The sequence below is a fragment of the Ptychodera flava genome, chromosome 7 (genome assembly GCF_041260155.1).
Source record: "Ptychodera flava strain L36383 chromosome 7, AS_Pfla_20210202, whole genome shotgun sequence".
Classification (NCBI taxonomy): domain Eukaryota; kingdom Metazoa; phylum Hemichordata; class Enteropneusta; family Ptychoderidae; genus Ptychodera; species Ptychodera flava.
In genome coordinates, this window is record NC_091934.1 from 19,342,454 (window position 1) to 19,359,238 (window position 16,785).

The window sequence follows — 16,785 nt, forward strand, 5'->3', positions numbered from 1 at the left end:
TATTGCACAAAGGGTGTGAATATATACAGGTATTCAATTAGTAACAGTTTTTATTAGATTACATATCAGACAGAACTCACGCTCTTTAAGTGAGTTAGGGAAATCCAATCGAGCCTGGTGCAGTGGAATGAAATAAAGAAGTTTATTCTACGTCTTCAAGGTAGTCTATCATATTGCGGAAGTCAGACCAGGATGCTCTGTGCAAAACAAAATCGCCACCAGTATTCGATTGTTACGGACTACGAGGGATTGATTCCATAGAAGTAAACGCTGAAACCAGTTGGAAGCCAATTACTGCAACGCAGGAATTGGCATGCAAAATAAAATTCTCTTGTTAAATAAAACCATGATAAGCAGGAGACAAACACGTGTAAAAGTAAGGCTGTTGTAGTTTAAATTTTCTCCATGCAGGGATCACTGGCCATGCACCGGCGGGTTATTCTCTATCATCATTATGCGTGTTCACGATTGTTTTTTAGAAGTCGGTTTGCTTCAAATTCTTTGTAATTGACACTCAAAAAAACTTGTATGTTTTTGCTTTACACTTCACGTGGGCCGTATAGGGTCAAGCGGCTTTTATTTTTCTCTGATTTTTTTTATTCCGTTCAAAATACTCTAAGGATGTTTCATTCACACTTGAAAATACAGTTCAGTTTCTCTAAGTATGTCGGTTAGCTTGCGTTGAAATGAGCAGGTTCATAATACACAGGCATCATAGCTCAGGCTATACTCGTTAGCCACTGCTCGTCCGTATATGGATATGTGCCTCGTTTTGGTCTTCAGTCTCGTTTTATTCTTCGAAGGGACTCATTGTAAGAGCATTTCTCGATTGATTAGTCTCATTCTACCGATGCATTCGATAATCTGCTTTGCCCAGTTCGACATTTGAAGAAAAGTCCAAGCCAAATAATCAGAAATTGGTGTTCCCTTTACTAATGGGGGTTGACATCCTCCAGACTGTTCAAAGCTTGTAGACATTTCCCTTAATGTTACCAGTACATATTCCTTCTGACGACACCTTATTTTGATCATACGATAAAAACCGTCTTTTATCAAAGAAAATTTGATTTGGCCACGGTCTCCCATTAATTAATATTTAAGTATCTTCAGATCTATGATGTGAGTTCAGATAATTAGACTCGTTGCTCATAAAATCCGCTGTGTGACTTGGCGACTTTAAATTGCTTTCTCTTGACAAACGGTCCAAAGCTTGCCCTGCCATAGGTTACAAAATGAACCTGCGCTCCAAGCCAAAGTAAGTTCTGCGCAGGTTGTGCTCGCTGTCATGATTGGCCCAAACGCGCAATTTTTCTTCCTGCAGGCGGATTAATTCAAAAAAGGCCCTTGTTAACGCTGTTCTAGCCGGCTCTCGTTTATCATTTTTCTCGGTCGATTTGTCAAATGCGTTGTATGATCCTCATGGGGCGGATTACCAGTTCTCTGCATCCCTAGATTAACACAGTTACTTCTCATTAAAACTGGAGTTGTCTGCAATACTACGGTGAAGGGATATAAAAGGAACTTTTAGATGTTTTCACCGAGAAACCGATTTGAAAGACACGGATGAAACAATAGCGTACGAGATATTTCTCATCAAGCGTCACTGTAAACGATTTGTAAAATTTATTTTAGAACACTTACATTCAAATAACGAGCAGTACGCTCAAAAATACAATACATACAAGTTGCTCTTTTGAGAAAAAAATCGTCACTGCCAAACCCGCCATTGAATTTGTAAACGCAAACTCTCCTTTCATTAAATCGTATGAAAACAGTTGTGCTTCGACGAACGTGCTCACGCATACGCCAGGCGCGTCGCTCTGATATTGCAGCGACCTAATTTGCAATGCTGATTTATGCAAATTTCGAGTAATATAAATTTCTTTCGTATCGTCATTGACACTTGAGAATAAATTGTAGTGCATGCAGTGTGCACTCTCACACATTATTCTGCACGTATGCAGAAGTTTTGGATCGCGCTCTGACAAATACCAACGTTTGATCATGCAAATGTCTAAAAGTGTCCGGTTTTCCAGCAGCTCCTGTTACAGGTATAGTAGCGTTTTGATTTTCTCTCTACACCTTTCAATCTATTAAGTAATGCAAAAAACAAAATGAGACGTCATGTCTTGCAGGCTGTCTGAAGTTCATTTTTCCAAAATTGTGACTAAATGGCTAAAAAACTTCCTTCAGCGTTAAAATTAAAGTGTTGCGCTTGGAATTGGCCCAGGGTGGACTCGATTAAATTGTTTTCCGATATCATTTGAAGGCGGGCATATTTTGGCGCGAAATTATTTGGAGTAGGAAATTACCGACGACCGTGAAAGATGTAAGAGAGATGAGATAAAATAATTACTTTTCAAATATTTTACTTCTAAATTGAAAATTTTGATTAAATTTCAAGGTTTCACATCAAATAATTGAGTTTGCCACCGATACTGATTGAGGATCGTTAATCTATTTTTCTTCTGATGGTGTAATAGAGAAAAAAGGTCAACACGCTGCAATATTTCTTCGCGCTGGGGTAAAAAGGACATCTACCGCCGTTGTTCGTACGGAAAGGTGGAACACCATTTTGATGAATTGGGTGTGTTAATTGCGAGGACTAAATGTTCAATAAAGAACCGCCGGTCTATTCATGAACATTCGATATTTCTCTTCGCGCCTCCAGCTTATTGAAGTAGTTTTGGAGTAGCTACTATTGTCTTCTTGCCCTCAATTGAAGCGGAACCAACGAGAGTTATCCGACTCTATCAATTTATAATTCATATCGTTATATTGTGTTATGCCGTAACAAGAGATCTCTTTTTCTTCTTAACACTATGCATTCAGAAGGCCCAGCCAAAAGAACTGATATCCGGAATTAATAACTCCAATTTTCAAATCGCGCATCCAGTATTTTCAAGATCTCGATATCTGTTGTGTATTGGAGGCATAGTTATTTCGAAAGCACTGTACAGACAGACAGGCAGTTGGTTCATTTTTTCCTAGCGTGTTTTTTCCCTTAAACGGTGACTTTTTCAATCCTCTTGCAATTAGCTTTAACTGAAAATAGTATTTGTCGTAACAAACACGGCACGTTGAACCCGGCAGAGCGGGAAACAAAGAGAAGCTGTTTTGTGAAATACCAACAACATTAGCGAACAGAGCATGCGCAGAAGTCACAAACGCGTGACTAACGCACTTTTCTATTATTGAATAGAAGAAAGTCAGCCGTGTGCCCTTTTTTCACACCTTCAGCAAAGGACATGACAGCTAATAACGCACCAAAGCTGTTATTAAAATTAAGAAATCGAAATTGCCTCGGGTATGATTAAGCGCAGGCTCTTACATCAGTGAAGCGGTGCCCCCTCGACGTCTGGGTGTGCCGTTGTCTTACGAATAGCAGGCGCGAAATAAGTTAATTTCGTCTTCTTACAGACACGCTTGATAATTAAATTATTATAGTTAATAAAGAGCCTTACAAGATAGAAAGCGGAGTATGGTTTTATTCTGATGGCATTTCGTATAAAGCTTTGGCAGTTGGGATTTTACTAAAGAAGCGCTTTATATTTTGTACGATATTGGATGTGAACTTTTAACCCATTCTCTTTCAAAATTAAATCCAGACACGTTTATACTGCTTCATGAGAAAAGTTGTCGAATTTCAAAGGATTTCTTGTTTTGAGAAGGAAGCTATTCTAGGGAGTGATTTAACACGAATAGAATTAACAGTCGTGCCGATGTGCCATGCTGATTAAAGCTGAGCAGATTTTGTCAAACGAGCAAAACCAACAACAAACATGCAAATAGGATTTAAACGTTCTGAAGAAATTTTCATATCGAAAATCAAAAACTAACTGTTATTTCCTGCACTTTTCTCGGAGATTAGCTTATTCTACGTGTCACATTGACAAGCTTTCGTTTTGGATACAAATTTAATTGCGTTGATCGCGATGAGTTTGTTACTAAGCACGCGACATTCGACAACGCCGCCTAAAATTCGGACAAATTTTGTTGTTGTATGCGCGGCTGTTGTTGCAGCTTGCAGTCTGAAACATAAATTCGTACGAATTAGTGTGACTTTTAGTAGCCATTGTAACACTAGCAGGTTTTATTTTCGTCGTTTATGCGGATAATATGGACAAATATTTATTTATGCATATTAAAGAGAGAAAAAATGACGTCGCTCGCGATAAGCGCTATTATTTTCCTCCATAGAAACCAATGCAAGTTTTACTTTTTCCACAATCTATCTATTTCATCGAAAGACCCGTTTTAACAACTTACTTTGTTCGAATAGCATAAAGTATGACGTCATCTACACGCATGAAAGTCACCCCAGATATGCAAGAGATCGACAAAACTTCATTTTTTGTGTGAAATAGTAACAAGACGTATTATATAAATGCCATCTACGCCCAGCCTTCGCCTATTCCTATTACTGACGATTGTAACAGAAAAATATACATACATACAGACAGACAGACAGACAGACAGACAGAAAAAACGCAAACATACCAATCAAACGAAAATGAACATACGCTCATACAGCATGTGTACTGTTTTTACAGAACGACATACATATGGATAGACATACAGACATGTCAAACAGACAGACAAACAAACAGACAGACAAACATGTACACGAAAACGCTTTAGAATGGCCCCTGACTATCACTGTTTTTGGAGATGCCATAATGTAGAGTTGCTGGGGTTAATCACCTCCGCAGAGAATGAGAGTCATCTTGATATCGTAGCTCGGAGAGAAAGAAACCAAATCCTCACTCTGGTCGTTCAAGCAACGCAATCGTTTGAAAATCAACTTGAAAAAGAAAACATTTGAATATAAAAGAATTTGAATACTCTCTTTCATTCTTGACTTCGATGCCAATGTAGATTTTATGTTTCGGTAAATATTCACTCTACTGATCTAAAAATGCTTTGTCTCGACATTATGAGCACGTGACGAGCAATCGTCCGCTTTCATTCATTCTGGCAGACCCGAGAGATAAATATTTAGGCTCGATTTTATTCGGATTCAATAGTTTCAATGCAGGAGTTTTTCATTCGTACACAAAGCTGTAAATTTACAAACTCGTTGAGTTCTATGGTATTGACTGCGTACTCTCAAAATATGCTGCTAGAATTGCATATAAATAATGACAAAATGGTTTCCTCAAAGTATATTCACAATGTGATGAAAATATGACAGCAAAATCACCGTCTAAAAATTTTAACGAAGAAAATTCCAGTGTGGAATTTTTGCTGCTGATTTTGAAGTACTCACAGACAAGTACAAATCAGGTACAAAGCAGAAGCGACAATCCGAAATTTTTATTTCCGCCTTAAAATCTTCCTTGAAAGCGATCATTTTGAAACGTTTGGTGAGAAAATCTGTTCTGTTCAATCGCAAAGCTTCTCTCTGATGAAAGTTCTCACGTTTTGAGAATTTTAATGACGGTATTTTTCTATCGTTACAACAATGCAAGCGTCAACTCATTCAGAGACGTGAATGTTCTTGAAAGCGTGTCAGCGTTAGATTATGTTTATCGAATAATCCCGCTCACATGCAGCTAGACTAGACGTTTGAGAATAACAGAGACAATCAAAGGAAAAAAATGCCCATAAAATAAAGAAAAAGAAAAGCTTGACTGCACAGTTTGGGAGAAAAAAAACTTATGCGGCATCACGGCTGGCTATCAGCTTTTTGGTCTCTGCTACAGCGCTACAGAAACAAAAGATGAAAAAACGCATTTTATTTTACAATCTACGATCATAAAACTGACACTTTTGGCTGCCCATAAACGGCGAGTGAAATCTAGTGTTGTATCAATGGTTACTTATTAACAATTGATTTGACTTGAGGTAGCCGTCGGCCATTCTTACGCCAACACCGGGGAAATTAAGAAAAAAAGCCATTTTTGTGAATCATCGATTGCTCGGGCCCAGAATGTTAATGCGGGTTTTATTTTACTTATCTGAATATTGATTCTGAATTTTAATCATGCTGACGAACTGAAGTCGAGATTTATGAGGAGTGGGGGGTGGGGGCAAGAAAAATTAGACCAATATATCAGGCATGTACACACTGAAATGAATGTTGACGAACACGCAGTCAACTCCAAACACGTATGTACATACAAGACGTGCTGGTAGTCGGTTGCAGATATAGATTGGGTCATGAAGATAGTGACAGACAGAGATACGGAAAGACGGATTTCAAACGTACCAGCTAAATAGCGGTGGTCAGACGTGCGAATCTCGATGCGACGCATCTACCTACAGTCAGGCAGAAATATGACAGAGAGACAGACGTATTGTCTGACAGACATGCTGATAGACAGGCGTACTGACACATGGACTGGCCGACTGACAGACAGACAGACAGACAGACAGAAGTACAAAGAGGTAGACGAATGCACTGACTAACGGAAGACAATCCATATCAAACAGGCAAGGGTACTTGAAGGCAAAGAGAGGGTCGTGTATGGAAGGGGAACAATGTGATGTACATAACAAAACGAAGTAAAGATGGGGAGAGAAACGAAATCAGCTTGAGAGAGTGAGGAGCGAGAAAATATACCCGCCATACGAGAATAAAAGATAAAACACGTTAAGAGACAGAGAAACTCAAATACTAATCTAGCAAAATATTAGAGGCAATTTTCAGGAACCAAACTACCACTCGACCACGTCACGTTAGACTACATTCAAACAAAACTAAACCAAACAACAAATAAAAAAATCATTCAGACCCTAAACAGAAAAATATTACTGATCGAGTGATCTATAAAATGACAATTTCTTTTTATACCGTTTTCTAGCCTACATAAATTCTAGTCAGCTTGGTCTTGTATAGTGAGTGAAGTAGGTTAATTTGCTCGACATCACAGTCCCCCCTGTGTCGACATTTCTAAATTTTCACGTTTTTCGTAGAAAATTACTTGACCCCTGGCGATGCTTTTGAGATGTGATTACATAGATCATTAAATGTCATTTTGGCGTTAATTATATTTAGAAAATTGGGTCTGACCAAATTATATCATTCAATAGCTCAAATTTTGTGAAAAACGGATCGTGGTATGTTGTAAAATTTAATTTAGCTATGATGATTTCTTTCTACTTAAAAAATCGAGTTTTGACCGTGTTCGACGTCACAAAATCGATGAAAATGAAAATCTTAAATTTTCCGATATCTCGGAAATGTATATCGAAAACGGTGAATAGCGCGTCAATTTTCAATGGAGATGCTTAAATGCCTGGTTTTGGTGTTTCTAGGGAGAGACGAAGGCGTGAGTCATCGAGTCTTTGTTCTCAGCGCTGTTCCTGTTATACGCTGTAACGGTTTACAGGCGGGGGTTTGATTGTTGTATTGAAGGAACAATCTTAGCCGCGCAGCTGTTGGTGCGAACGTTCAGATAGGACTGCAGTACTCGTGCCAGCTTTTATCACGCTATTGCTGAAGCGTGAAAGTCGGTATTCAGAGTGAGTCTGGCTGAGTCGCTCGTTAATCATACCACTCCTGGCCATCAGAACTCCCGTGGAAGAAAAATTACCGCTCTGCCTTTGTGACTTGGTGGCCCCGGCCACAGCATTTGGTGCAGAATGAGTAATATGATGTATTGTGCATTGAACTGACATCCATGTTTCTCTCTTTGTGCATTACAAAGGCCTGACACGTCGAGGTGTTAAAATCACGAGCAAGGAGTGACTGCTACGGTGGGTTGATTGCTTTCATCTACATCTCGGCTAACCACGTGTATGCGTGTTGATTGACGTGCAACAAAGATCAGCGAGGGAGTTTGTGGAGTTGCATCGCTTCTTGCGCTTGCTCGGATCTGAGGAGCCTGGAAGGAAGATTACGTGGGAAAAATCAGGCACGGCTGTGATTCATCGTCACCCCGGCCCGTTGATCTTGGAAGAAAATCCAAAAGGGATTACCCCCTAATGCGGTGGATCGACTCTGCTGGCACAATTTATTACGTTTTGAGCAAGATTGACTGCTCGTACACGTTTATCAACGTATACTGCGGATCGCCTTTCGATGCAGCTGCCGCCACAGAGGAGCAATGCCGTCAAACACTTAACAGGGTGTTAGCTTTCCGTGAAGCATGTAAATCCACTTCAGGATTGCCAGCGTTGATTTGTTTGCTCACGCGGCATCTATTGTGTCTGGTAACCGAATCAGCCAACCATTGCACTCGATAGACGAACAAGTGGCAGTCTGTCAAAACAGTCGACATCGTCAGCCGTATTCACCGTTCACCAATCAGAGAAGGCGTAAGTGAACCAATAAACCAATCAGAAGTCTCGAAAAAGACCCGAATGTACAGAAACAGGCAATAGAGAAGTGAAATATATGTAATACAAAATAAATTTGGCAAAATTTGCAGCCTTTCATATTTCTGCGTAGTTCGGAAACCCACGATGGCAAGACTGCTTGGCAAACGCTACCTGAGAAAAATTGTATGGCTGAACTGCTTCGTTGTGACCGGGATTCTTATTCTGTACTTCCACAATCACCAGAACACTGACGTTACTGGTTTCTATGAGCGTCCAATTGATACGGAAAAGACGTCGGTTTCTAATCAATTGAGAAAGTTGCATTCGCCCGGGCACAAACGAAAGGAAACATTCAATGTCTTACTGTCAAACCATAATTTGGTCAACGGTTCAAATGGCCGTGGAAATAGGAGCGACTCTTTGGACAGATTCCAACGAATGGACACGGGCATCCAAGTTGTAAAGAATAACATCGGTGAGTATTACTTCACGAGCAACGAGGATGGTCGCGACTTCACCCGGATTCCTCCACCATTGCAGCAGGACTTCTTGCCGAATAAGCAGCGCCACCTAGCGAACAATGTAAGGCCAACTGTGCGGGATGCCAATGAGAAGATAGTCGCCGATGAAACGCTGAGGAGCGATGTTGGTCGGAGTCCCTTGTATAGCGAAAATGTCAAAATAAATGAGCACGCTTTCGACTTTGTCATCTCCAATGGAGGAGTCTGTCGAAATGCAGGACCTGACCTTTTCCTGGTCATCCTGGTTTTTAATACTCACTTGGAAAGGGAAAATAGGAATGCTATCAGGGAGCACTGGGGAGGCACAAAGAACATTCGAGGAAGGAAGGTGATTACAATGTTTCTTTTGGGAATGACAAAGGACAGACGTCTTCAAGAAGATATAGAGCAGGAAAATGATATCCACGCGGATATCATCCAGGAAAACTTCATCGATAACTATAATAATTTGACTCTCAAAACAATCATGGGTTTCAAATGGGTGAGTTTGTTCTGCCATCAGGTGGAGTACGTTATGAAGGTCGATGGCCGAGATGTCTTCGTCATTCCAGAAAATGTAGTCAACGCGATTCTGCATCACGCCACTAAAACAGGATTTGCCGAGGGCAATAGATTTCGCAAGGAAAAGCCTGTAAGAGATGTGGATTCAAAATGGTACACTTCATACGACATGTTCCAGGAAGCCACCTATCCGCCATATTTGGAAGGACCGGCGTACGTGATGTCATCAGATGTTGCTAAACAGGTATATGTGACGTCAGAGTTTGTGAGGTACCTGCCTTGGGAAGACGCGTATGTCGGTCTGGTGCTGAAGAGGATAGGAGTGGCGCCCCGGCAAGGATGGTATTACGATGTTCCGTGGTATTCAGCCGCCAAAAACACTGTCGATATGTGCGCTGTAGTCATGGCAACCACTTTAAAATTCAGCAATTACGAGGTCTCCCGGATTGGATACCAGTCACTGAGTGAAAGGCTGCAGGAAGTTGTTGAGAAATACAAAAAGCAATGCCGAGAACGGGGAGATATCTACAAAAATTACCGAAATGTTCAATGAAAAGATTTTTTTCAAAGAGGCTTGAGATATTACTTTTTGTGTGATTTTTTGACTGAGTGAACGAACTTCAATACATGAGGATCATGCAAAGGTATGCACATTTCTGTCGCGTGACGTGTCCTTGAAAATAAGATAACGATATTTTCCGGAACAAAAGTTCAATGCATTTTTAGAGATTTCGAATGTGTTGAACTCCCTCTATAGAAGATATATATAACTATATTTTTAAAGTGTTTGCTAGAAACAAGAACAATCTAGAAAATAATTAAATGTAAAAAAAGCGAACAAAATCAACCTAAACAAAACTATATTACCGATCAAATTAACAGCAATTCTGGTTTCCTAATTTGACTTCTGAAAAGGTATGTAAGAGCAGCCATAGGACTTTGAAATGGCGTAAATCTTCTGATCTGATTTCTGCAAGTATGCACGCTGTGAGCATGTCTTCATCTATAAATTTACCATTTTGGATTCTGTATCATTTCATTATTTACATGTATTTGTCTATTTATTACGCTCAGGGCACTGGTTTTAAAATCCAATTTTCTTACCACGGGAAGCTGCCGTCAATCTCGGCGGTAGTTCAGGATTTACAATTTGCAAATTCTTTTTATTCCAAAGCAAACTTTAAACTCTTATATCTCTTTACTTTATCGGTAAACTGCCAATGAAACACTAGAAAGGTACATTCATGTCTGAAATCAGCGCGGAACGTAGCGCCCTCAGGCTTAAAAGAAAAAGAAACAATCACTTTTGTTTTTACCCATGGGGGTGTGGGTGCTTCGCACGTTGTTCTTTTTGTAGGACCTACCTATGTCCTATAAATCGGTGCATCGTGTAACGTCTCCGTTTTAGATCTGTCAGTCGATTGTTTTAGTTCCACAACTTGAAGTGTTTTACAGGGGCAAGACCGCTGTGCAATACAGTGTCATGCGTGCCAAAGCATGAGCTGCTGGAGAAATGAAATTTTGTGTCTACTTTCCGTTGTTTAAATTTAAGATATACCGCTTGTATTCGAGGTATCAAAATATAGGATCTTTCAGATCGTTAAAAAAATCGCAATAGACTTAAAGGGAATTTGATAATTACTAAAGTGGAGCAAAAAAGAGCGGTTTTGTGAAAAAATGTTATAACGGTGGCAATATGATGGCATAGGAAACCTAAATCCAAACTTAGTACGGTTTCCATTCATAAGGCAGACAAGTGATACCGGCTTCTGACGTCATCGTATTGCTGCTTATTCTTTCCATAGGTGTGTACAGCTTTCATGTACATGCCAAGCATGGCAGCATTATTACCTGTCACCTGTGCAATGTTGGTTTACTCGTGTGTAACGCAAAATATGGCAACTGACAGTCTGGTTTTTGTGTACGTCGTAATGGCGTGGATGTTTTTAACTTTTACCGACACGCGTTCCTTTGAATTTGCTATCACAAATTGATGTCCATTTATATGAAAAATTAACTTCAAGTGACGAGACTTGAATTTCATTGAATGCATTTAATAAAATCAAACGAATAATCCCGATAGAAAGACCTCTGTCATGCATACAGACAAACAGACAGACAGACGCACTCTCTCTCTCTCTCTCTCTCTCTCTCTCTCTCTCTCTCTCTCTCTCTCTCTCTCTCTCTCTCTCTCTCTCTCTCTCTCTCTCACACACAACTTGGTAATCAGTTAAATAATTTTACTGATCATACATCTCTTTTAAGGTGTACTGCTTTACTAAAGGGATAAAGTTGTCGGAATAGCGCTCAAAGGTCGTATGGGACCCATACGACCAATGGCAACACTGTATCCAAGGTACGATGGTGATTGATGAAAGTTAAAACATGTCTGTCATAATCTACATCGTATAATTTAAATGTTGCAGCTATGATGATGAGGTGCATCTAGATATCGTGCACGAAATACAGTGTTTGTAAACAAGAAACTCGCACAGGCGCAGTTCCGACGACCGTTTCCCCTTAACGTAATATGCGCCTCCGGAACAGATATTCGAACTCAAACTTCTACAATTCTTTTCTAATGTAAGTTGTGAGGGTTCATCTTAGGCTCTTGGTGTAAGAAAACTTTTTATTCTCTTACTTTTTCGAAAATCATATTATTACTCATAGTTGCCACGGGATGGCGGCCATTTTGAATTTCGAATATCGGTAAATCTTGGTTCTCTGTACAAAAATTTGCACCGTGACCCCCCGATTTTTATTCTTGATTTTGAACGTGAACGGCAGAAAGTTTTCTTGAGGAAAATTTGAGCTAACGTTCAAGTCTTAAACTTTCGAGGCGCATACTACCTTAATGGAATCCATAAAGCACCATGTACAGATGTCCAGTATGTTGAGGGCGCCTATCATATGTTTACTGAACTCAGGTATGCGGATGCGGTACTTCTACGAAGCTGAGTAATGACGATTTTTTTAACCAGCGAGACGAAAAAGTACATCATCAGTTCTTTGAAAAGTCCTGCATGCATAGCTGGCTTAACAGACTCTGCAGAAGTTTCAGGTTTCAGAGTGATGTGGAACTTCACACAATGGATGAGAAAACAGTGACAATATCAATCTGTAGTAACTACTCTTTCAAACACACGCTGGCTACAACTTCATTGTTAATGTTTTCAAGAATATGGTTGGACATACACAAGGGGATGAGACAGAAAGCATTACAGAGATGTGGTAACCGGTAACTGTCACTTTCAGAGACTTTCCAGTAAATTTTGAATGTCATGTACAGTTTCTTGGTCTTCTTTCTGAAGCACGTTGAATTGCAGTGTTCAACTCGACAATATAGCCTGCAGATGCATTGTATGGCTGACATGGTTATGTTACAACTGACATAAAGTTTACACAAAGTTCTGCAGACTTCTGCAGGGTCTGTACAAATTTGAGAGTTAAACTCGACACTGCCTAAAGTCTGACCTTCAAATAACACTTGATAGGCAGAGTCTGTTAATTCAGTTGATAGCAGAACACAATGCATTCAGACACAATCTATGATAATATTCAAGCTCAACAGTGTTTTAGGAAGAATGCCATGAACTAAAGTTGGAATAAGAATAGGTGGGCCACAAAAATTATTGAAGTTTCGAGAACTTTCCTCAACCAAGTTATACAATACAGCCGGAATGCACTTTGGGGACAACCATTTTGATTCTCAAATTTGTACAATCCGTTTCTAGTTTGCTGCTTGTGTAGGTTCATTTTGAAGCATGTAGGAGTAAAATGGTGTTGTTATGGTCCTGTCTAATAGTGAAAATCGAATATTTTGCCACAGAGTTAATACAGGGTATGGTTGATATTTTGAATTTAACACATGGGTAAATTTTAGGTGATAGCACATTCTCTCATCCAAAACTTTGCACGGTGACCGCTACTTTCTATTCCCGATGAGAAAACGGAATCGTTTAAATTTTCATTCGAGAAATACCAGGGATGGGGGGTTAACCTGTTCATCCCTGTAAAAAGATCCACAATCACTGCTGATAACAATTGGTTTAGGCCAAACAGTGGTGGCAACAGAGTTCTGTCTCTTTTGAGCATCTTCCAGTCCTCCCAGCCAGATAGAGTCAGCGTAGTACAGTCTCCCAAAGTTGTTTTGAAGTAAGGGTTCCAGCCTGAGTAAACAGCCTTGGCCTACCATTACGGGAAACCTCCATTAACTTAGGAATACCCGACTTCCCTAGAGGATCAATTTCACAGACCTGCCTTTCCTACAATGGCACTACAATGGCACCAGTTGGATTAGATAAACATAACAATGGAACATTCACACTTGGGGATTAGAAGTCTCTGTTTGTCACCCGAGTTGGTCAGGCAAGAACTCGGGTTTCAGGTACCATGCAAGTTAATGCAGCCTTCCCCTAATGCAAAGGGAACATGATTTTAACTTCCATAACACATTTTATTGACTTGTGTTTGTTAAATTAAAAATGTCGAAAATGCATTGTTACGTTGGTGTTGCATTGGAAAGCTACACTCCGCTAAATTGGACAATATTTGTGACACATCAACAGAAATATAACTACAATCCCAGCCCTGCTATATTTAACCCTTTTCCTGCCAGACAGTATCACTTCCCCATCTGCCAAGTCAGTAAAAAGCGGTATTGAGCCAAAACCATATGTATTTTCACCCACTTGGCTTGGTATGTTATCGCAGCTTTAGTCTGTAAAAATCATGTTTACAGTATCTCTGTCTTCAGGGACCTTCAAATCTTCAAGTCTTTGTTAAAATGCACCATATGGGACATGTTTTGCTTTACTAGTTTTAACCAACTTGACCTGATGGTGAAATATGAACTTGGCAGGAAAAGGGTTAAGCTTTAAAAAGTTTCAAAAGCACTGCTCAAATACAACGTCTTCAAATTTCTCGTATGCATGATATACAAACAGAACCGAGCATAGCAATGTTTCACTGTAAAGCACATCAGATATTTTGACAAGCATATCCTTTTATGCAAATTTTAATAACTTCATGTCTATTATCAATACCAGCCTCTTGAGAAGAATTCAGCCTCTTTGCTTTTTTTCACGGTCAACAGCCTTTAACATTTATACTGAAAGCACCTGTAATCACTGAACCAAAGTTGCTACCGGTGTCCATACACTCAAAGTCACTTAAAATTCCAGGACTTTAGAGGGCTTTTTTATCGGCCATTTTTCAAAAAAGTCAAAAATATAAATGTATACAATGGAACACCTACTATCCATGCCTTCTCCGTAACGGTTTCCATGATTGGAAAATCAGACATTGAATGACAGCACCTTATAATGGGATTTGATGAAAACGAATTGAAATAATAAAAGTTGGGATAGTCAGTGTATCATTTTACACCATACAGTGTAGATTTATCAAAATACACACAAAACAATTTCTGAGTACGTAAAGTTAAAAAAGTAAAATAAAAAAAAATATAAAGGTACACATTTGGATAACATGTCTGGAACAAACAAAACACATCCTGAATAAATATGAAATGAAAAATATGAAGTATGGAGTATATAAAATGTAATTACATCACAGTATTTTCAAAGTACAATTACAGAATACAAACAAGACAAGACAGTGAAAGGTCCACAAAAAAGGCAGCCTTTTTGAAAAGTAAAATCCACAAGATTAATAGGAGCTATCTCAATTAAAGCAGAAAAATCTACTGTTTAGCAAAGCCATTAACAAAACTGGTTTTGCTTGATATCACTTAAAAGATCATTGTATTTGCTCTGGTGTGGGAAGAGAAGCCAACCTTTGTTTGGCATAAATATTCTCAATTAGTAATGAGTTCTTACCATACCATTAGCATAATACTCTGATGAAAACACTCTGCATAAATGAATCAGTGTTTTTGTGAAGGTTGGGGGAACATGTGCAATCATTTGGGAACCCCAGCGACATTTCTTCTGTCCAGTTGGCAATTAATTTGACTGCATTGATATATCTCGGGGGAAGGGGGGGGGGGAGGGAGGGAGCCCCAGTAAAATAACTGACTTGAGAATCCTGGTAACATTTACCTGCCTACTGCCCTTAACAAAATCACAAAAATCATGAGCCTATACAGGTAGATGAGAGTAATATTCTTGATATAAGCACTGACTATATTTCAATTTGCATCTAAGAAATCCAGTTCTTCTGAAGCATGTTGGGCACACACTGAACAATTCACAAAGCAGTATCAGCCTGGACGGTACGGTACATTCTTCATGATACTATAGTAGGGCCCCCTAGAACATCTAGTTTTCTTCAGGTGGCTAGAAATCACTCTCAATTTACCATTTTTAACCTGTTCACCCCCAATTCCTTGTAAACAGATCTACAATTTCTACTGATATCAATGAGTTTGGGCCAAACCATAGCGGTGAAATGGTGATGGCAAGCTTTTCATGTCTTTTTTGACATTTTACACTTTTCCCAATTGTAAACAGGAATTTTTTTATCATTACGACATTCAAATATCTGTCTTTAGTTGCGTCACTGTAAAAATGTGAATAAAACAATGACCTGACTGCAGCTGATGAGAATATTCAAGCACTTGAACAAATTGAAATACACACAGGGACTTTAAATATTTACACAGTGGTTTCATTTTCACACTGGTAATTGCATAGGAAAGACTCTACTCTAGTCACTGTACTGTACTGAGATGGTGCATAAATAATGGATGTGTCTGGCAAACAAGTTTGTGCTGATAAAACCTTTCAAGACTGTTGATTGTATTTCTCTGACAGAAAAGACCAACATTTTGCAGCAGTGCCTCAGAATATATCTGTATGACTTGATATAGACATGTTGTAAAGCTGTTAAGTCATACTTTTAGTATTTGTTCTTCAATTGAAATTGCAGCATTTGTTTTCAGGTGCGTATGATTTGGTGAGGTAGAGAAGAATGAGTTTAAAATGGTTTTTTAAAATTCATTTATCTGAAGATTACAGCCCAAACCAAGCAGATTAAAGTTTGTAGAAAGTGAGCCAAAACCAAGAAGATACCATGGTTCAAACTACCCTACACTAGTCCTACTTGGTTTTGATAGGTGACTAGACTATTCTTTACTGCTTTCCAGATTACTGACTTTCAATGTTTGTTTTGAAATATCACTACCTACGATGGTTACGTTGGTCTAACTTGAATTTGCGACATCAAAAAACTCTAACACAATGAAAACAACCGATTTTCATACGCTGTTTTGGAAAATTAGCCAATGTCAAATAGTTTGTCACTATAGTAAAATTGTAATCGTGGACATCCTGACTTTCACATACTCCTTCAATTTAAGCACTTTGGTTTTTACACACTGAGAGAGTATAACCTGAAATTCATTAGTACTACAATTTCCATGGGTTTAGTATCTGTGAAATGATAAAACAATAATAAAAATATCAGCATGATCAATCCAGTGGATAGATCAACTTGGCACACAGTTTTAACCAATTTGTGGTTTCAAAGTGTCATT

The 16,785-nt window shown here is 39.1% G+C and overlaps 2 protein-coding genes across 2 annotated transcripts in view; both read left to right on the forward strand.

Annotated features, from left to right (window-relative positions):
• The window catches only part of LOC139136967 (uncharacterized), a 412,563-nt gene that overhangs the window by 65,013 nt on the left and 330,765 nt on the right, over positions 1-16,785 (forward strand). The gene's annotated exons all lie outside the window — the stretch shown is intronic.
• Positions 1,942-11,361, forward strand: LOC139136954 (uncharacterized). The gene is made up of 2 exons (XM_070704829.1): positions 1,942-2,051; positions 7,653-11,361. The coding sequence occupies exon 2, from the start codon at positions 8,410-8,412 to the stop codon at positions 9,838-9,840; it is 1,431 nt and encodes a 476-aa protein (XP_070560930.1). The 5' UTR covers positions 1,942-2,051; positions 7,653-8,409; the 3' UTR covers positions 9,841-11,361.

What these genes read in the sequence shown, in the direction of transcription:
- LOC139136954 (XM_070704829.1), top strand. Translation starts at nt 8,410, where the DNA reads ATGGCAAGACTGCTTGGCAAACGCTACCTGAGAAAAATTGTATGGCTG.